At 37.8% G+C, this 23350-nt stretch overlaps 1 protein-coding gene across 2 annotated transcripts in view; it reads right to left on the bottom strand.

The window, feature by feature from the left end:
• Ibtk (inhibitor of Bruton tyrosine kinase) overlaps window positions 1-23350 on the bottom strand; it is a 72090-nt gene that overhangs the window by 2020 nt on the left and 46720 nt on the right. For both annotated transcript variants that reach the window (XM_055602482.1, XM_055602483.1), the window contains exons 21-27: window positions 22298-22410; window positions 19256-19404; window positions 17609-17769; window positions 14454-14546; window positions 13815-13958; window positions 6723-6869; window positions 103-174 (exon numbers count right to left, since the gene is read on the bottom strand). In XM_055602482.1, the coding sequence (XP_055458457.1) occupies window positions 103-174; window positions 6723-6869; window positions 13815-13958; window positions 14454-14546; window positions 17609-17769; window positions 19256-19404; window positions 22298-22410 (879 nt within the window). The remainder of the gene's footprint in view (window positions 1-102; window positions 175-6722; window positions 6870-13814; window positions 13959-14453; window positions 14547-17608; window positions 17770-19255; window positions 19405-22297; window positions 22411-23350) is intronic.

Here is a 23350-nt window from a genome sequence, read left to right as displayed (position 1 = left end):
GTGTGTGTGTGTGTGTGTGTGTGTGTGTGTGTGTGTGTGTGTGTGTGTCACTGTGAAGAACCAGCTCAGCTTCAAGGCCCACAGGTAATCAATTAAGCTTACTTGGGACTGTCTAGAAGTGGGAAATCAGAAACATGATTGCTTTCCAGTACTGGAGTTCCATGAGTTGAGCATCTGTAAAACAAATTCCAAACATTCAGATTAAGGATTTCAGTAATATTAGTAAAACTTCTAACAGATACAACAGAGCCATGAGCTCCTGACTCAGGAGACAAATGACTGTGTGCAGTCAAGCCTAGCTTAAGAAGGGCAGGCAAACAAAGGAATCTACAGAGAAATGAACCACACAGAGAAAGCATCATAAGGAGCACTCTTTTTCTAATGATGCTCACCTATCATTGTGTATGGTAATCGGGTGTACATGAGCAGTACAAATGCCTGTGTGAACAGTTAGCACTCGTACTTTGTGGGTAACTAATGTACCCACAATGTATGTTCCAGATGACTGACAGAATGTTATAGAAGATGCAATCTGTAAGTTTCTGGAACCATACTCCCAAATAAACCATTTTGTAAACTGTCTTGGCTGCAGCATTTTATCACAGCAATACAAAAGTAACTGATACATGAAGTTATTGGCTGTATTCGTCCTTTTATTGTGCTCTAACACCACAACAAGCCTCTGGTCTCCAGCCCTGGTCTCACTTGCAAGATCTTCCCAAGGATTTAACCAAGGGATGTTGCATTAGGTCTCCGTCCAAGTTAATCCCATCAGAATATAGACTGTTCTCCACCATGTTACACTCTTGTCTAGATTTAAAGGTTTAAGAGTCCATGATGGCAAAGTGAGGGCAATACGCATGGTGGGTGGCACATCAAGCTGAGAGCTCCGGTCTTCTATCATAAACACAAAGCAGAGAGAGAGCACTGGAAATGGCAGAAGGCATTCTCAAAGCTTGCCTCCAGCGACATGCCTCCTCTAACACTGCTGAACTTCCTAAGCCTTCCCAACAGTATCACCAAGTGGGGACCAAACATTCAAATGCCCAAGCCTATGGGAATAGCTCATTCAGCAATCACACTTCAGATACTGGAAATCAGCCTGGTGGTTCTGGAAACCAATAAAAATGCATTGACACTCTAAAAGATGCACAAAGAATGTAGAGTTGATAATTATTTAATTGTTAGATAACTACAGTAAGTCAGTAATTAACAATTACAAGTTATTAATAACAATTAATTATTGTTAATTAATAGTAATTAACAATAACATTGTTAATTAACAATTACAAATTGTTAATAAAAAACAGAGCATGGGTATGATCAGTATACACCATAGCTGTATACTGAAACATCACAAGGAAACCTATTATTTTCCACAGTTAACATTAGCTAATAAGGGATTGAAAATGGTATGTTACTAGCTAACAAAACTATATTAACAGTCTAAGGAGATTTCAAACCCAGAGTCTATTAAATTGATATAAACTAAAACTTTAAGAATAACAATTGTATTTTGTGATGGACTGTGATATATGAGAGCAGAAATGAGCCTCAGCAGGGTTATAAGCCTCAGTAGGGCTATTGAGCCCTATTTCATATACGGTGACACCAAGGAATGGCTATACTGTGACACTGAAACATCAGTCTGATTGTAGATTTAATGCAACGGAGGGCTTGGCTAGCAAGTCACCCAAAAATGTTAAAAATCACAAAAGCATGTCTCATAAGATTGTAATCCCACAACGCTTTCCACTGATAATCTTTCATGGATAATTATACTAATCATTGCTTTATCCAAGCAACTGGGAGTTTGTCAAAATTTTATCATAAAACACAGGAAAGCTATTAAATAAAACAGGAAATTTTTAAGAGTTCTAAGCTTTCAAATAATACATAGTTATTAAAGTTCAGATACTAAAAACAAAACTAGACACATAACATACATTCTAATATACAACCTGTATATATTTAGCCTTCTGAAAAAGAGAAATATACCAAAAGGTTATATAAAATATTCTTTAAAGATTTTTGCTTAATTGACAAGTACTGTCAAATTTAGGTGTTAAAAGAACTAAGCTATTTTTACTTAGACAATATCTTTTTATTTATGAGATATTATACTAGCTTTATTTTTTAACATTTACCTAATATTAGAACTGATATAAGCATACTAGTAATTTTGTTCCAGAAATCATTTTTCATGGTGATTAGAAACATGGCTCACATTTCCCAGTCCAGATCTGCAGAATTATTTAGATGAAAGGAAAATGAAAAAACACACAAGGAACAAATCACTAAAAGGACCACGAACCCTTCCCTTTTGCATTTTTACACCTCCAGATGAAACTGCCTTTCTTTACTTGCTGTTGCCTTGGGGCAAAAAATAATTTTTAAGTCACATTTTCTACAATTAAGACAAAAATGTGTGGTGTGTACTTTCCTCAGCTGAGGCCTGACCCTTACAGGCCACCCCAAAGGACCACCAGCATTCCCGTCTTCCTGCTTTTCTTCTATTATTTCCTGTTTATGCTGATTATTTCTGATTACAGCTGCTTATTTATGCTGTTTATTTCTTCTTTAAAAATCTCAGCCCACATTCCAAAGCCTTTGACAACAAAGATCAAAGAGAAATGGTGATATTTCTCTGCTTTTTCCATGATCACACATTAGAACAGGATAATCGAGGCTACAGTAGCTCAAGTTTCTGCTCTTCCTATACATCTTCCTATAAATCTAGCATGACCTCTGCTGTTGCATTTACCTGTCATTTAACTCTGCTTGGCCATAATGTATATATATTCCCGTTTAATCAGACTTAAATCCATTCAGGGCTAAGCCTGCATATTGTGTTTTTATGTATGCCCAACAGAAGTAGGTATAACGCTATGCCCTTCTGGGTATCCCATAATCTGGTGAGTATTTTGTTTGTCTACAGTGTTTCATATGTCCTTCTTAAATAAATAAGAAAAAATTTACTTGTGAATTACATGTTTTCTATGATTAAATAAACACTAAAAACAGCCTATACTTTTTACAATACCTTACTAATGAGAGTCATCTATATAAAAATTAGTTCCTACATCAACTATCAAGCTTCTGACACATGAGCTTTCAAGTCAAACTTCCAGTCATATCATAGCATGCACGTCTCACAGTTTAGTCCCAATATGACAGCACACTCTAGTGACCAACTAGCAAACCACAGATCCTTAAGATTTTCTGTTTCATGACCAATAGCAACTTACTCAATGAAAATTAAAATCCCAATCTACACCACTAGCATTTGAAATATAAAACACTATAAAAACAAACATAATTTTTATACTTTCAAATTTGCACCAGAGACGACCAATAAAATTTACTATATTCAAAACAAACATTATCTGAAAAAAGTTACAGTTTTAATTCATTTATTTATTCAGTCAATCAGCAAATACTCATTAAATGCCCATTTTAAGCATGTGTGTGCAATGAGTAGCAAAGAGAAACATCACCCTTGCAGTAACTGTGTTGATATGAAAACAGCACACATACATCAGACAATCACTACTGCCAGGCATGGTTGCCCACACCTTTAATCTCAGCCCTGGGGGAGGCAGAGGCAGAGACAGGAAGATCTCTGTGAGCTGAGACCAGCCTGGTTTACACAGCAAATTCTGAGGCAGTCAGAACTAAACAGTAAAATCCTGTTTCCAAACAAACAAAAGAATCACTAGCAACAGCTATAGCCATGTTCAGAAGCATAGCAGAAACACGTAACAGAAATTGACTTAGTAAAGGAAGTATGATACCTCTAAAACACCCAACTAAATAGACTGTGAAAAGTTGCAACGAAAGGTTAAAGTAATAGAAAGAGGGACGGTTGTGAACAAAAGAAACTTAAAGACAATATACTACAGGGATTATTTCCTAAGACAAAGTGAAAGAAGGTGACATAAGCCAGGCTATGTAGAGCTTGGAGGCCATAGTAAAAGTTCTAGCTTTTATTCTAAAGGCAGTAAGTTTTATATTTTTAAAAGAAAACACACTGGCTCTGTGTAGTGAAGGAAAGAAGAAAGAAGACTAGGCATGAAACCACTCCCATAACTAGGGTAAAAAGTCATGGTGCAGGGAGGCAGAGGCAGGCAGATCCCTGTGAGTTCAAGGACAGCCTGGTCTACTAAGTGAGTCCAGAACATCCAAGGCTACACAGAAAAACCCTGTCTCAAAAAACCAATTAAACAAACAAACAAACAAACAATAATAACAACAAAACAAAGATGCCATGGTGACCTGTGAGCCTTGGGTATGAAGTTTAGTGTATGCATTAAACACTCAAGAGCTAAACAGACTAGCAAGCACTGCTTACTACGGAATGAAGAGCAGGAGCAATGAGGTGTTTGTGATGAATCTACAGTTTAACCTTCGATTTGTGAGAGCATTATGAAAATATCATGCAGTTTTGGTGTCAGGCATAAGGTCAGATGTCTTTCTGAAGATCTAAACAAGATGGAAAGGCCAAGAAGACAAATGAATCTGAAGCTCAGATCATACACGAAAGTAGTCTGTAGTATAACAGAATCTATGCTAATGCTCATGATATACATAGTATATAGCAGAGAAAATAAAATAAGAAAATGAGCCACAATGCAGTTCTGGTATAAACAGTCCCATAGTAGGGCACTATTAAGATTAGCCAGGCTGCTCTAGGTTAAACACGGAACAGACTCTAGAGAGACATAAAGTGGTAACTGACAGCTCATATAAGAGATCTGGCCGTGCAGTGGGGCAAGGCTGGCAAGGGTAGGATAATGACTAGAATAAAACTTGGAAGAAGAGTGGGAGATTCATTATTCCACCCAGACTGGATGAAAATACTTCAGCAAACAAGAACACAGAAGGAGAAAAATCTAGTGCACGAGAAAAAGTTGAATCTGTACAAGAACTGAAAGGATCAATTAATGATAACAGCTTCTGAAGCAGAAAGAGATAATAAAAAAAGTAAGAAACATTAAGATTTTAACCTGAAAATTTATATGTGAGTAGGCTTGTTTTCTATATTTGAGTTCAATTTAAAAGAGCATTCTTCTTCTAAAATTATTTGAAAAGCTAGGGAGATGGTAACCTGATCCTTCTGAGTCTAAGTTTCTGTACTGCAACAAAAATCACTCAAAAACGGTGCTTCTAAATGTACCTGTGTGCAGTAAGAAAACCAACCACAGTATCAACAGCAACAACAAAAACAAAAAGAAATGTCTCTAAACACTTCACATATACTAGAAGTTCAGACACAAATGCTGTTGGAAGCCACTGATAGTTCCCCAGTCTCCACGGAAGGGGAAGCAGAGGTTAAACACCTCTGGGGCTCTATTGTTTTAATCAGATAATCTGCCTGATGTATTGAAATTGAACAGAACATTTCTGCTGTTGCTGACGTGTTTGAATGAGACACAGACTGCCTTAGAACTCGCTAGGAAGCCCAGGCTGGCATTCACGGCAACCCTCCCTCAGCCACTCAAACAGTAAGATGGCAGGTGTGAGTCACCACACCTAGCAGGACTTCTTAAAAATGGATTTATTGGAAAGAAAAAAAAATTAACAACCAGAATCAGAAATAAAGTGCTTGTTATTATATAAAACATTCATCTGGCCACAGTTGACATTATTTCTTTTCTCTCTCACTATCAACGCCGTGGGCACATTCTGGGGAAGATGAGCATGTGAGTCCAACCATCACTGGCCTTCTAGCAATCAGGAATATTCGTTTGCAAAAAAAAAAAAAAAGTTAATATAAATTAAGAAGTCTGACAGCACAGGCCTGTAGGAGCTTAAAAGAAGGAATTTCAGGAGTTCAAGGTCATCTTCAGTTACATAGTAAGTTCAAGGCCAGCCAGGCTGGACCACAGAAAACCCTCTCTCAAAAAAAGAAAAAATTATATGCCATATTGAAAAATTAATTAAAATGCTTCTAATAAATTATGGACAGATTTTCATGCATCATGTAGGCATTTAAAATAGAAAGCATCTCTGAATAAACAGTATAAAAATACCTATAATAGTTGAGTTAGGTAGTACATACTTGTAATCCAGCACATTGGAAGCTAAGGCTGAAGGGGCCCAAGGTTAAGACACCAAAGAAGTCCCAGGCTAGCATGCACTATGAGATGCTGACTCAAAAAATGAGAACTAAATGAATAAATAAAATAACATCAGTTAGAAACAGAAACACCCAAAATTCAATAACAGACATGTGGAGGTAGACTGTGGTAGACATTCTTCAACAAGTAAGTGGAATCAACAAGTTGATACATAAGAAGATGGATAAGTTCCAAAGTAATTATAGTAAAGGTCCGATTTTATGGTCTCACTGGTATGAAATGCAAGAATGTACAAGATCTGTGATGTTAAAAATCAATGGGACATGACAGGGAAAGGAGGCATGAAGAGGATTTTGGGAGCAGTGATTATATTCACTCCTCTGAGTATATGACCATGTCATGGGTGTAGTTGTATTCCAAAATTTAAAACTGTGGCTTAGATATGCCATTTATTACAAGCAAATATCTCCATAACTGTTACCAAAAGAAAAGATAAAAAAGAGGAAATGGACTTGTTAACTTTAATCTTAAATGTACAAGAAGCTATAATATCTGCCTTGTATATTTTTAACATCATTTCAGAACATGAAACCACCACAAAATAGTTTAAAGTAGAAAATACATTACTTTTAAATTTATTACCTCATGACATTTAGGGCCTGAGAGTTTTCAACTCCTTTAAAACAAACTTTTTTGACATGATCTCCTGAACCATGACCAGTAACAGGTTTTTTTTCTTCTAGTAAAAAATCCCGGAATGACTTGGATGAAGGTGAATTCAGAGATGCCCTGAAGAAGAAAGCAAAGATCATGTTAAAAACACTTAGCAAAGGGACATTACAGTGAAACTGTCAAAGAACAGAAAAAAAATGTAAGAACTGATTTTGTAGATTTTTTTTCAACAAAACATTTTAAAATACACCAGCGTCATAGATATTTCTTTTCTCTTTTATATCCTATAACTGTCTATTCCAACAGAACTTCAGTGTGCATGATTGGACAGGGCATGGTATACTAATTATTTTTTGTGAACTTGATATAGGCTAAGGTCATCTGAAAAGAGAGAACTTCATCTGACAAAGTGTCTCCAATCAGGTTGGCCTGTAAAAATCTATGAGGAGTTTTCTTGATTAAAAATTGATACAGGAGGCTCCAGCCCACTGTTGGACTATCCTGGGCAGGTAGTCCTAAATCATGGGGATGATGCCAATAAGCAGCTTTCTGCCTTGGCTTCTACTTCAGTGTCTGCCTCCAGGTTCCTGTTCTGACTTCCCTCGATAACAGTCTGTGACCTGGGATATATAAACCAAATAAACCCTTTCCTCCCCAAGTTGGGTTTGCTCATTGATTTAACACAGCAAAAGAAAGCAAATGTAAAAAAAGACACATGAAAACACATCCATTAAATGGCTATTCAAAGTATATGCAAAAAATAGGAGGGTATACATTAAAATTTCTGCAGTGACTTAATTAAATTTCCCATGTTGTTGAAGTTTATTGATTTCAAATCAATAATGAAAATTATGCTGTAAGAAAAAGGAATTACTACATACCAAGGCTAAAGATAGACTCTAGATGTTAAAATTAGCAACAATACTAACATAGCCATTATAGTTGTGCAACAAATAAGAAAAAATATGTTTGGCAGGTGTGCTGGTTAGCTTTTTGTCAACTCAACACAAGCTAGAGGGATTTTTAATTGAGAAAATGCCTCCATAAGACTGACCTGGATAGGCAAGTCTGTGGCACTTCACTGTTGATGACTGATGTGGGAGGTGCAGCCCACTGTGGGTGATGCCAACCCTGCGCAGTGGCCCTGGGTTGTATAAATAAGCAGGCTGAGCAAGCCAATGAGCAGCATCCCCCCATGGCTTCTGCTTCTGTCCATGTCTTAAGGTCCTCCCCAGACTTCCCTCAATGATACACTGTGATGGAGAATGGTAAGAAGAAATAAGCCCGTTCTTCCCCAAATAGTGTTTGGTCATGGTGTTTTATCACAGCAATAGAAACCCTAACTGTGAAGGAGGAGTGGATAGAGGCAGGGGAGGGAGGCTATGGAGGGAGGAGATATTTATGAGAGAATAATAATGAAAAAAGAAAGAAACTCAGACAAAAATGAATTAAATGACATATAAATAACTCAGCAGAGAAAAAGAAATAAAAAAAATAACAATGGCATTTCAAAACTAAAACACAATGTTTAAAAACAGTTTACTTGAATGGACTTGCAGACTGAAAGTCAATAAGGAGATAAACGAACTGGAATTGTTGACTGTGAAGAACAGACAGATGACTGACATTAATTTAAGTCAGCCGTGGTGAGTTACGAGACAGTTAATGGCCACCATATATAACTAGAAAACCAGAACCAGCAGACAAAAGAGAAGAATGTAAATCAAACATTTTCCACAAAATCTTTCCACAATTGAGAGGAAACATAAATTTAAAGATTACAAAATATTAGCAAACTCAAAGACAAATGCAAAGAAAAATGCCCTAGGGAAACTAAAACTTTGCTTTAAATTATAGACAAAAGAAAAAGCTGGGGCCCAGCACACTTGACTGCCTACCATGCAAGAGTCCTCAAGTTTGATTCCAAGAACAGAACTGGTGTTTGTGTGTGTCAGGGGAGAGAGGTATCATGAGAGCAGACCCAGAAATTCATCACAATATGATCATATGGCTAGACTGTTTCAGAAACAAGGGAGACCAGGAAAGCAGCATAAAGAAATCTTTGACACGCCAAGAAAAAGAAACATGTCAATCTCCCCTACATCTCCAAGAAAAGCTTTGAAGCCATTAACAGGCCTTGACTCTGTTAGATAGGAGCCAGAGGCACCTAGCCAAGATCCCTGAAACCAGACAATAAACACTGAAGCTGCTTTGTAGGGAAAATGTATTATGGAACAATAGATAATACAATGTACCATGGGAATTACAAAGGTAATGAGGAACTTCTATAATCAACCCAGTGGAAAAAACTGTGAGAATTTACATACTATAGGGAAATATTTATTTATTTATTTATTTATTTATTTATTTATTTATTTATTTATAATCTTTAACCCAAAATTAAGTGGCCGTATACCCAACAGTTACAGAATATCTTAAGTTCACACTCATTAGCTGTGCACAGTAACCACCTATAAAGTAGCTAATTCGGCAGACAGTCTAGCAAGCCCTTAAAGCCCTTTCCATTGGGTATGCCCAGACTTAAAACAGTGTCTCGTTTCCCACAACTCTACTTTCCGAACTTGGGCTTTGGCTATTTTCAATCCTGAAGCCACAGAAACTTTATAGAGAAATATTTGCAGACATTTATATCCATGCAAATATTACTCAGGATTTTATTCCTTAGCCTCAGCAACTTTAATGAATAAAATTTCTAGGTCAAAAAGGTTAAATAACTCCAATTATTTTATATAAGCTAGCTCAAAAGAATTTACATTCAGATACCAAGCCAGGCCACAAAGACCATACATTTTCCACAAGATGATAGTGAAAGACATATTTCTCCAAGTAAAACATTGAAAATAAAAAGTGCCCAGATCCCACATACACTTAATGTTTTTCATTAGTTTCAAAATTCAACTGGCTAGAGCTTAATTCTAATATAAAACCTCATTATATTTAGTATTTTCCATGGCTACACCTAATTGTAGGTAGCAAGAGTACAACTATATCTTGGGAAAGGATATAGAGTTAGTGTTTGTGTATGTGAATAGACTAGTAAAAACACTACCATAATCATGGTGTAAAACTTAGCAGGCTCATTTGTGCTTTCATTAACTGCACATTTAATATTAATATAATGAAAAATATAAAAACATCTACAAACCTAAATTTTTATTAGGTGATTCTGCAGATAATGAAATATAAGTAACTTAAAAAATCACTACATCACAAATACCTTCTATAAAGATAGCTTACAAATTAAAATGCTAATTTTAGATTTATTTTCTACTTTTTAAAACTAGAATGTAATTTAAACTCTGCCAATTATTTTTCAATTAGTATGTATAAAGGATGGTATCTCAGCAGTAGTCACTGTACATTACTCATGCGTTTTCACTGCACATGTGTCTAATTTAAAAATAAAATTATGTATTATAATGAATAATGTGATTAACTGTACTATTTTAAGTATGTGTTCTATATAGAACTAATAATTACAATATAACAAAAGCAGCATCTTATATTCTCTTTTTTTGGTCTCAAGCTCAGTTTAAGCTTTATACATAAATTCAAGAAAGAAAAATCATTCAACAACTAATAATGTATTTCCATTTATACTCAACATGCCTCAAAGCTCCTAAAAACTGACCATTAACTATTTTATATAATGTATTCTTTAAATTTCTAACAAGTACTTTCTTGTCTGTACCAGTGACATAAGATAAAATGCAGATAACCTCACAGCCCATTATGTTAATATATTATGAATATTACTCTAAATAGGAATCTACACAAATATACATATATGCACATCCTTATAAATTATCAGTTTAGTGTTTAAAGAGTATAAATAAAAGTAACATATGGATCCTAAGGAATTTCACAAAAAAGCAGTTTGGAGGCTCCAAAAACAGTGCTGGAATATAGCTCAGTGGCAGAGCGCTTGCTTTGCAGTCCTAAGGCCCTCGGTTCAATCTCTAGCACTAAAGAAAGAATAAATATTTAAGATGAAAATATAGTTGAGCCTAAAGTGATAAAAGAACATTAAGCATAAACAATTTGTTTTTAATCATTAATAAAATTAATTCAGAGACTGCTTCCATCTTGAAGTCAAAATAAGTTGGTATTTGGTCAGCTGAATAAATTGTCTTGCTATCTTAAGATATATAAAATTAATCATTTGTTTGCTCTTAAGTTTTTAAGTTGCTTTCATAAAGAGTATATAATAAATATCATTTATATTTGATCATGGCATAATTATTTTTCAAAGGTGTTTCTGCCAAACTTAATGACAGCTCCCCATATTCCTAGAATTTCCTTAATGAGCAATTGATTCCCTTTGCATTTTAGGAAGACAGTGCCATCCACATGGAGCTCAGTTCATGCTGCTAATGACCAGAGAAAAGAGTTCAGTAAATTTGAACATCAAAATCTAAGGTGACAAATACTTGATTGCTTTTCCTTAAAATCCCATAGAAAGTGAACAGAAAGTAATCAGAAAAAAGAGGTAAGTCCACATAGCAGCCTGAGGCCAGCATGATTTTGTATCAGCAGACAGCTACAGGGACAGCTGGGGTGGGGGCACAAGAAGACAGAAACTGGATCGACCATACGGAAAGGGCCCGCACTAACTTCTGCCTGCTGGAGACACTCTCAGGACCAGACCTTCTGTGTGGCTGGGGGGGCTAGATACCACCTACAAGGAAGGCGCAAGTCAAAGCTGAAGTCACAAGTCAAACGGAAAAGAGGAATAAGCTGTGTGCTATGCACCAAGTCTACATTTGAAATGGTAGAGCATGTGAAAAATCTACAATAAATGTTGAGAACAGAGTGCCAGGGTAACCTCCTTATCCCAATCAGCTTCCAGAATGCCAGCACCTAAATACACAGACCTCATCAGTGGAAGCTCATTAGAAAACAAAGTCTCTGGAGATGAGGGAAAAAACACCAGACAGAGTACCAACATATGAGGGGTCCCAAAGGGACAGTTACATAATTTCCAACTGAAGCATAAAAGCAAAATAAGCAATAAACTATTACAACAAGACATAAAAATGAACCACAGCAGCAGAGATCACTCAAGCAAACAGCAATGTCAATCAAGTGCTAACTTTAATATTTTATGAATGACTCACATATTATGATATTTTTGGACTTCCTTTATCAATATATTGCTAAGATTCATGGTTACTTTTAGTAATATTACCTTTCAGTACTCTGTAGTATTTCACTTTAAAAAATATTTAGCCATTCAATAATAACAGATTACAAGACTGTATCAATACTTAGTTATTAGAAGTAATGATGATATGTACTTTCTTACAGTGTGTGTAAATAGATTTCTACTGCACACATACCAAATGGGAGAAACATTACAGAACAGATGGATCTACCACAGTATCAGCATCCTGAACATTATAAAAAGGCCAAATGGCACCACAGCAAACAAGGCAGACCACAGAACATAGGTGCCAAGAAACGTATTGCCAGGAAAAAGCCTGAAACTCCCTTGTTTGCTGCTGGTTTTTAAAGTAAGCCAACTGATGACAAAGTGAAATCCACATTATTAAGCTCAAAGTATCCTCAAGTATTTACCTTCTTTTCTCAGACTACAACAAACATCTAAAATGGTCATCCATGCCTGTGTGAGAAAACACCTCACTGCAGTATCAGACCCACTTCAAATCTTCAACATCTCTTGGCTGGGTTTTCCCAATTCCTGTTCCTTTGCTTCCTTTCTCACTGACTACACTTCACACCTCCTGGTGGTTTTCGTAGGCACTGACTCAGTTCTACAAGGCGACAGAACAAAATCAACTGTTTGCTGTTTTCTTCAAAATAATTTGCATTTTTGATGGTGGGAGGAAAACCAACAACAACAAAATCCCTCATTTTCAGAAACAGAGACAGGCATGAACACTCCCAGAATGCCCTGGAATCCTATGAGACAGAGGGTCCTCCTGTCTCTTCCTGGCCCTTCCCACTATCCATGTACCTTTCTCTTAAACGTTCCAAGCATTATGACCTGAGTTTCCACAAAGGGAAGCTGGAAGGCAGCAAGAGCAACATTTTACACAACTCATCTTTGGATGATTCCTAGTAATATGGCCTGGATGAGAAGACTGATGGCACAAGCTCCACGATGAAACAAAGTCAGCGGCATTGCTCAGACAAATGAAAGCAGTTTCAACGGCACTGCGCCAGACAAGTAAGGGCGCCTGCAGAAGGACCCAGGGATCGGAACACTGAACATCGAGATTACTTCTATAAAATTTTAGTGTATTCAGTCCTTATTTTAAAATGACACTAAATCTCCTTTCAACAGAAACTACACAATGGCAAGAATAGTATCCAAAAGTAAAAAGTAAATCCACACTTTTGAAACCACGATGTCTGTTAATACATATGAAATTATAATAAAACAAAGGTGTTTTCTTTTTTTTTAAGTCTGTACTTGTGGGTCACCAAGCCAGGCGAGGGACGGTAGAGCGCTTCCCATACTTCTCTCAGAGAGCACAGCAGGCGTGGGGTCGCTCCCTACACAAATCAAGCTTGGGACTTCTCAACTCCATAGAGAAAGTCAGTTAAGCTCCTGTTTCCTCGCCAGAGAGCTGGCTTCTCAGAAATCATGTGATCCGCAGGTCTGCTAATGTGACTAATAGGCCTGAGGAGTCCCTGGCCCCTCTGCAGCACTTCTTCCCATGCTTTGCTATTCGAATTGGTCTGTCATTCATGTTTGCCTGTCTTCAATCAGTTCAGCACATGCAAAGTAGGTGCATTTCTTCACTTGTTCCTTTGTCCTTCCCAACCCCAGTCTCTGACACAGTCTTGGGTCACCACTCCGGATCCTTTTTGGCCCCAGCTGTGCTTGGCCTCATTTTCCCCTCCTCCCAGTCCAACGATACCACGACAACAAATCTAGCATGTACTGCAAAGTTTCAATGTTTAACTTAAAAACCAACAGGGAAAATGAAATGTTTAAAAATACTTTAGAAACACATGCAGGGGAGCCTCAGAAGTGAAAGCAAGAGCTCTGTAATTTGAACGACGGGAGCATACCATGCATTCACTGGCTTGGGGGACTTTGAAGGAGCTGTTAGAATTGGTTCCATGCTGTTTGTTCCTGAATTGTTTTCTTTGGTGCTCAATGCAATCATTTTCCGTTGCTTCTGGGAAAGTTTGATTCCATGAGAAATAATTTTTCTAAAAATGTAAGAGTAAACCAATTATTTCTACTGGCTTCTGAGAAATCTTAGTTTCTTAAATCATTATACTAGAAACAAAATTGAGCCACTCAGCATTAATCTCTGCTTAATCAAAGTCATCGTCACGTTTCCTATCACGTTTCTATGGTTAGAATATCAATTTATACTGTTGATGATCAGTGGTTAAACCTGAGCCCCCAGAATAGTGGACTTTAAAAAACAAAACAAAACAAAAAAACAGTTAATTAAGTCTTGTGCACATCTTAGAAATAAATCATCACAACAATCACCACAACCACCTCAGCACGACTGTGCTCCAGCATGTCTTGTGCACTAGTGCACACCTAGCAAACAGTACAGAGGCTGCTACCTATAGAGGGCTTATAATTATTATAGCAAATGCACGGAAGTTACAGCAAAGCGCCAGTATATCGGTCCAGTTCTGTAGGACAGAAATACAATACAACATGGTCTGAACTTTTTTTTAACCAACCCTAAGTTTGTCTTTGGTGCTGCGCCATTTTTTTGCTTGCTTTCTTCTTTTTCCATGATGGTTCTGAGATCCACAACAGGAGGACTCACAGGACTAAAAGACATAAAAATAAAAATAAAGTAATACAGCATTCGTTATCTATAATGTCCAACACCAAACGTAACTGAACCTGTAATTATATGTAAGACTGATGATAACTACTTTATAGTCTAAGTAATAATTAAATTCACTTTTGTTGGCTTCAGTCAACCTCAAAAGAGGTATTTTGAATGGCTGCTACTCCCACAGAGGAATATATGAACACTAAATACTTTAAAGCTCTGCAAGGTGAGTGATAACCTGAAATTATTCTACCAGAGAAACAAAAAGCCAACAACAGAAGGAGTCCTGGGTCATCTAAATTAGGTAAAAGAACCCACTAAGATTCTAATTAAAGTCTATCCTTTCAGATAAATGAATTAAAAAAAACACATTTCATTTTTTTAAAAACAAAATTCTTATTACCAGTTATTACTAACAAAGAGATGCACTTTTCAGAAAATATGAGGTTTTCAACAACACTGGAGACCCCAATGAGGGTCCTGATACGAGTGAAATCTATGCTATAAATAAGAATAATTCGCACTCTAATGATGCTAGATGTTTTAAGACATGGAAGAGAAGCTGCACCTGTGAAATCTTAACGATGAGGTTGTCTTAAGCAGGGCCTACGTAATGACACTGCCAGGAGACATGACAGTGTAGACAGAGGAACTTTCAGAAAGCCCCTCCCACAGATGAAGAGTGGCAGGCAAATGGATGGTAGCTGAGAGAAAGAGAATAGGTTTCCTCTAGTGGCAAGCTCCCTGACTGGTTATCCAATCTCAAGTGGTCAGCTCTAACCACACGTACAAATGAGGCACATTAAATGGAGTATGTGTGTGTGAACATACATATAAATATGAAGCAATAATGATTATAAATGAAGAGGTCATGAATTTGAGGGTGGGAGACAGGAGTTGGTGGGGAACAGTTGGAATGATGTGTATGAAATTCTTGAAAGAATAACAATATAAATTTTAAAAATAATTATAAAATATCAGTAGTAAAAATTCCCATAAAAAAGTTTATTCACTATTCTCTGTAGGCAACACATCACATGAACGTAGAAATGCTGGTGCATACACTAACACTGAGAATCATGTGACTGCTAAGCACTTCGTGAATGTAGTGCTTAGCAATGCTGAACCAAACAGGAAGCCAGTCTTACTGCTTTACACCAGCTATTCTTTAAATGTTTATCAAAACAATTAAAAGATGGTTCTAAGTATTCACACAAATTATGCGTCACTGATGATATTGCAATGAATCATGCCTTGAGGAAGGAAGGGCCTACCATAGCTGGTTATTAATTTTTATACAAGTAATTTCTGTGTATTAACATAAATTAGTATTCTTCATCAAAAATATTCACTTGGCTAAAAATGCACAGCAATCTTTCAGACATAGAGAACAAAGTGAAAATCCTACCCGCTGGAGTGGCCACACCAGGCTGGGCTCAGGTAAGCAACTTTTACTCTCTTACCTGTCCTCCATTACAACTACCTAACAGGACTTAAGGCCAACTCCATGAGATGGAACCCATGCCCGACATTGCTTGAGTGGCTAAAAACATTAAACTAGAGAGATCACAGGTCTAGGAAAAAAGCCAAATGCTACTATTCTGCTAAATGAAAAGAGCAAAAAAATGACTCCTAATGACATTCTGCTATACCCAAAGATCAGTTTCTCACTCAGCCATCATCAGAGAAGCTTCCCCTGTAGTAGAACAAATACAGAAACCCAAAATTGGACAATGTGCAGAAAGGAGAGACTCTGGAACACAGTCTTAAGTGTCATAATCAAACCACTCTCCCCTCAGGGCTGTGAGAACTATGAGGGAGAGGAGGCAGAGATCTTTTAAGAGCTCGAGGGCATGGAGAATATTAAGGAAACAGTGTATTCTAGACACAAGAGAACTGATGCACAGATGAATTCAGAGACTGTGGCAGCATGCAGAGGGTGTGCCCAGGTCTAAGCCAGATGGGGTCCCAGCACTGAGAGGGAGAAGTGGATATGAGCTCCCATCCTTAACCCACGTGCATCTCCAAACTGCTTACAAAGGAAAAATTAGGTTTTGCCAATGAAGTTGCTTTGAAAATACAAAGTACTCTTAAGGGTAATTCCCAGAAGTAGATGGCCAATACAAAATGAACTCAATAGTATTTTTGTAGATGTTTTGTCTCAAATTGCTTTTTTTTTTTTTTTAAAATCTTACAGGTATTTTGCTTATATATTACGGTTTCCAATTTTGTGTTTTCATTGGCTTGGGGTATATGTGTGTGAATATTTGTGTCTGGGTATTGTATTTGTATGTGCATTTCCTGTGGTTTTTCTTTTTTTTAATTCTGGAGAGTTGTTTTTTTGCCTGTTTGTTTTCTAAAGAAAGACTCTACCTAGCAGTGTAGCAAAGCAGATACTAAGACTCATAACCAAACCCCTTCAGCAGAGTACAGGGAATCATATGAAAGAAGGGGGAGTTAGTATGACGTGGAGCTCCACAAAGACCAAATATATCTGGGCACAGGGGTCTTTTCTCAGACTGATTCTCCATCAAGGACCATGCATAGATATAATCTAGAACCTCTGTTTGGATATAGCCCATGGTAGCTCAGTATCCAAGTGGGTTTTCCTAGTAAGTGGAACAGGGACTATTTCTGACAGGAACTCAATGGCAGGCTCTTTGCCCTTCCCACCCCTCAAGGGAGGAGCAGTCCTGCTAGGTCACAGAGGTGGACTTTGCAGCCAGTCCTGAAGATATGTGATAAAACAGGGTCAGATGAAAGGGGAGGAGGTCCTCCCCTACCAGTGGACTTGGAAAGGGACAGGGAGGAGATGAGGGAGGGAAGGTGCGATTGGGAGGGAATGAGGGAGCGGGATACAGCTGGGATACAGAGTTAATAAAATGTAACTAATAATAAAACTAAAATTAAAAAAAGGAAATAAGGCAGGCATGGAGTTGGATGAGTAAGGATGTGGGGAGGATCTGGGAGGAGATAAGAAAGGGGAAACTATAACCAGAATATATTAGAAAAAAATATTTTCAATTGAAATAAATAAAGAATAAAAAATCCTACCTGCAAGAGCCAGCAGCCCAACTGGAAGCGCCTGCAGGGTCCACTCTGTTAGTGGGGATGAACTGGGGAGCAGACTTAGTTGTTGGTGATCTTTCCCATGGTTTTAACTCTTCCCTAGTACATACAGGAGGAGTTCCGTTCACATACAGCTTAGATCTTCCCTGTGAAAGAAAGGACACCTGAGTACTAACAGCAGGCACCTACCTCAGTAGCATGGAGACGATAGTCACTGGCACCCAAGCAGAAAGCACTTTCAACTCCTGTGTCTCCACACCCCCAGCTCAAGCTCCCACCTGCACCACTTACTACCAGCTAGCTGCTGTGGACACAGGAAAGTAAATGCACACGTTAAACTTCTACTTAGAAAAATGGCAAGCAAAAATAAAAATAAAAGTAGTATATACAAGAGATGAAGCAGTAATATTAAAATCCATATTTTAGAAGTTAGCTTTAGATATCAAAATTTGGTAAAAGTATCTTATAATCCACTCTATGATATGATATTTTAAATAAAATGGAAGTAAAGTAATAATGCCACTTCAGAGGGGCCCTAAGGTCACTGCTAGTACAAAAGGCTCAGGAAGATTTTAAATAGTGTGTGTAATGTGAGGGCAGATTCTTCTGTTCTCACATTCACTACAAACCTTCTGCCTCGCTTACACCTCAACTGTCCTTCAGATTAACCTTATGAAAACAATAATTTTCCCCAAACCTCTGTATTAAATTTGAATACTTTGTAAGAAGAATAAATGTATAGTCTCAAAAAATTCCTGGGTGTAAATGCGGGTGATGGTGCTTCATGCCTTTAATCCCAGCACTTGGGAGGCAGAGGCAGGTGGATGTCTGAGTTGGAGGCCAGCCTGGTCTACAGCTGAGTTCCAGTACAGCCAGGGCTACAAAGAGAAGCCATATCTCAAAAAACAAGAACAAAGAACAAACATGTGCACACCGGAAGGAAGGAAGGAAGGAAGGAAGGAAGGAAGGAAGGAAGGAAGGAAGGAAGGGAGGAAGAAAGGTTTCAATGTTTTGTGAATTTGGCAAAGGTTGCAGAAAAAGATTCAGTTTTAAAAATGTGCCTATTTTCCTCCCTGTGGACACAACTGTGGAACAGGTAGTAAAGGGTGTCTACCGAAGCCTCCTCAGAGCTAAGCAGAGGAGAGGCACTGCAGCTAAAGTCACTCACCCAGCCAGCCCAGTGAACAGCTTTCTGGCTGGTTGTGTTCCACCATGAAAGAAAGAGATCACAGAATTTCAAACTAGGCTTATTTCAAAGTCATTTGTCTCTGATAAATTTTATCCCATTTTAACAGGCACTTCCTGAAATACTTCTGTAATTAGGCTGCAAATATACTTTTCAATATGTCTATTCAATAATACTATATTATACATATTTAGCATCAATATATTTTACTTACAAAAGGATTAGAAATAAAGTTCATAAAGGATTCAAAACTTCATTAAAATGTCTAAAATTAGAAAAATTATACAACTCGGGAAAAAAGAAAACCTAACCTTATATATATATTAATTTTATTTTCTATTAACACCAAGAGAGTATTTCAAAGTTTAAGAAAATATAATGAAAACTAAAGTAAAATGCAGACACATCCACACATGAAGGTGGGGAAACAAGGCTTTCAGACCAACCTCAACCTTATCCAAATGGAATCCTGCTGTCAAATCAGGCGACTGCAAGTCTCTGGGACTACCCACTCCTGCATAGCTTCCTTCAGAGTCTGAGGTCAAATATTCTGGAAGAGACTCTACAGAATTGGTCTTGTCAGACTTTAGTAATCCTAAAATGTAAAATAAAATAAACTTTAGCCATAGACATATTACACATATATGCATTACATCAGTGAGCCAAAGGAAAAGCAAGAAACTTATTGATCTAAATGGTAAGAAAACTTAAATTAAACCAGCATGTACTATTTAAGCAAAGGTGAGAAAGACACTAGTTAAGTAAAAGACTAGCATGAAAAAGCCTGTAACACATTGTTTATTCTACCTAAGTACCTAAGAGCTAATCAATCACTCTCAAGAACACAGAGCTCCACAGGATGTGCTTTGAAGAGATGGATAACCGCCTTCCTCAGGAAGGGTTAAGAAGGGAGAAGAGATACTGACTTCACAGCAACTCAGGCCCTGCTATCCCTTTCAGCAGTCTCACTGCACAGAAGTCACTGTACTCCACAGAGAGGCAATGGCTCTACTGGGAAAGAGGTAGCGGCTCTGGGTCTCTGTGTCCACAGACAGTCCAGGAGCACAGGTTCCTACTGACCCTGGCCACAGCCTGTCAGAGGGTTCATCATCTCTTTGTTTTCTGTAAAAAATCTGTCATTTGAGATCTTTAGTTGGCTTGGCCCCAGAGATGAACTACATGCCTGCCTCTGAAATCCCTAGTATTTAAATTCATCACCAACTAATACAATGTAAACTCTGCTCAATTTCAAGCAATAATTCACACATTTTGAATTAATTAGAACCTATATGAAGTATCAAAAGAAACTTGAAGATGTAGACACTGTGTGATCTGTAAAAGCTATACAACTAATTAAAATTGAAAAATGTATGCTGTCTCTTACACATTCAGAAGTATTGTTCCTTTAAGGAAATCGCCAGACAAGTGATATCCTCTTCAGCTGTCCATTAATAAAAGCAGCTTGGCAATGACTTCAAACTTTCCTTACCATCATAGGTATTTTAGGCAAACTTTCATTTCAGGTTATTACACTTAGATCAAATACATGACTGGCACAGCAAACAGTTGTTCTGGTCAAAACCGAGCACCTTAGCAGTGGACCGACCACGTGTCTAACTTTAGGAACGACATTCATGTTAGGTCTCCATACAACTCTTTCTAATGAAATTCGCCTTGCACTCACTTTTCCTTTTGGTCCCAATTAAGTTTCACCCTTTCATCATTATCTGCTTGGACCACAGAAATCATGCAACATCAGAACTTATATGAACCAGATTCAAGACAGAAAATTCTATTCCTTTTGTCATTATCTCAGATATTTTTAAGTTTTCCAGGTTTATTTCATGAGGTTTAAATGAAAGGTTTAAAGTAAGGAGAATAATTTCTTTACAAATCTCCAGCTTTGAAATGTCAAGATTGTGTGTGTGTTTGCATTCACGTGTGACCATGACTGAACATATCATAGCAGAGGAGTTATGATAACCTCGTGGGAGTCAGACCTCGCCTTGCATCTTGATTCAAACAGGATTTCTTTGCTGTTTTCCTGCTCTGTATACCAGGCCAGGCTAGCTGGCCTGTGTGACAGAATGTCTGTCTCCCATCTCCCATAGGTGCAATGGGATTACTTCTGTATCACTATCCATCTAGCATTTGGGTTAATAATGTCATTAGGTAACTGAACGATCCCCAGTTTAACAACTGTCTGTCCACTTAGCCATCCTTTTATCATCCTACCTATGATTTGTGTTTAAGCTAGAAGTAAAATATTCAACAGAGAACGAAAAATCACAGAATTTATACTCAGAAAGACCCTAAGATGTGTCACTCTCATTTCCAGATCTACTTTTAACTCTTTGTATGTGGAGCTAGGTAAATAATCTCTCTTTCAAAGTATCTTTTGTGTTACTTAAACCAATTATTCTTGACATTATTTCCTTCACTTGTAGCAAATATATTAAGTACCTCATTTGTAAACATTAAATAAAAAAAATTCTTTCTTTGCCTTATATAAAAGCCATCTTTTCCTAAGGGAAACAAGTCAATACACAGTGCAGATTGCCTGTGAATGCTGTGACAGAAAATACACATTATGTCTGACTGTCATATGCAGACACACCTACCACCTCAAATGCCATACTGTAGCCTCATTATTTTTTGGTCATACTTCACAATTATATCTAAAGAAACCATTAAAACATTGTATAGCTTAAATATAAGTAAGACAAATCTAGAATATGGGACATGTAAAAGAGCTAGCCTAATGTTTGAGAAGACAGCACACAACAAAAAGCATGGAGGACACTAACACACAAAGGCAGGGTTCATCTTGATAGAGCACTAGACCCCTTGGCAGCTAAAACGAAGCTCTAAAACACTGCTGAGGAGTCATGGAAATCCAGAATGTAACGGTAGGTAAAGCTAAGGAATTATGTTAACCATCTGATACTGGTATTGAATTTAGAGAAGAGTGCTCTTAAGAAAGTCATATTATGATATTTAGGAGAAACAGCATATCTGCAAAGTATTCTAAGAGGATCAGCTAAAAACAGTGTCTATTAGTACAAAATGTGTGGAATGTTTAAAGGGCCAATGGGCAAAGGCAACTGTGCTTCTAAGAGGATGCAGTTTGTACAGTGCTGCAGTGCAGAGAACTTTGGTCTGGCATGGATGTGGCCCAGGGTCAGTCCTCAGAACAGCAACGAGGAAAGCGTAGGAGGAAGAGAAGGAAGACTATGTGGCAATGAGTTAACAGTGACTCTAAGTATAGTATAAAAAGTGTTCATAACTTGTGTGTGTGTTTGCATGCATCTTTTACATTTTCAGTAACTAATTAAAGATTTTCAAAGTAAAGTTGGCACATGGAGCAGCAAGGATGATGACCTGAACTTGATCCCTGGAACCCACATGGTGGTGAAAGAAAGAAATCCCTCCTTAAACTTTCCGCTGACCTTCACACACAGAGGAGAAATATGCTAAAACACACTAACCCGCAGACGGTGGACTCTGAATGACATCTGAAAGGTTGTAGCCTCCTGCACTGTCTGAGCGCTTCCGTGGCTTCTTTTTAGCTCTTGTTTTCGCCTTCTTGAACATAGTTTCCCTAGAAAAAATAAACATAGAATCAGCACACTAAAGAGTTTGGTCAAGCAGAAACCAGGACATGCAGGTACCAGTTATACAGCCACGTAGACTGGGCAAATCACTAACCTTCCTAGATGATACATCAGTGTCATCTACTCCTTGCTTTAGCCCCAGCATTGCTGTGAAAGTCAAAGAATCTGGTGTTGGCCACAAAAGCCACGAAAGAGCAGCACTGAGAGCTCTGTGCTACCATGTTACCAAGAGTTGCTACTAGAGCTATACAAGCAGGTTGAGACGCACACACTTCTAAAGGCACTTCCCCAAGAACAACAAGCACACTAGGACTTGATCGGAGATGTGGGCCTAGTCATATACGTGCAGCATGCTCAAGGACTCCAAGGGCCAGAGGACCCTCAAGTTCATCAGGACCAGAATGAGGACACATATATGGACCGAGAGGAAGTGACAAGAGCCGAAAAACATCCTTGCTATGAGAAGGAAACTGTTGCATAGAAAGACTGCCTCTTCCCTCTCTATTCATAATAAAGTCTTTATAAAACAAAACCATACAAAACTGTACATAGTTACATGAACTATAATCTGCAAGTAGAAACATTTTTGAGAAAGGGAGAGAGAGACCTATGTTTCTTTGTACAATGTGAGGGGATCGGGGATCCTGCTCCATCACCTTCCACCTTATTCCCAGGAGATGAGATCTCTCGCTGAATCTGGACCACTCAGTGTTTGCTTTTATTACGTCACCTATAGCCTGGTTGGCCAGGACCTCCCAGAGATCCTCTGGTAGCTTACCTCCCAGTGCTGCTGGACTTAAGGCATGTGGCCAGACCTGGCTTTTATTAATGAGCTGAGATGCCAACTCAGCTCTCATGCTTGTGCAGCAGTGTTCTTTCCCATGGAATCATCTACCCAGCCCTTATGGTACTTTTTTAGAGCATTTG

This window comes from Psammomys obesus, unplaced genomic scaffold (assembly GCF_907164565.1).
Source record: "Psammomys obesus unplaced genomic scaffold, mPsaObe1.curated_primary_1811, whole genome shotgun sequence".
NCBI classification, from domain to species: Eukaryota; Metazoa; Chordata; class Mammalia; order Rodentia; family Muridae; genus Psammomys; species Psammomys obesus.
Note: the sequence above shows the minus strand (reverse complement) of the source record. Positions and strands in the feature narration are given on the sequence as shown.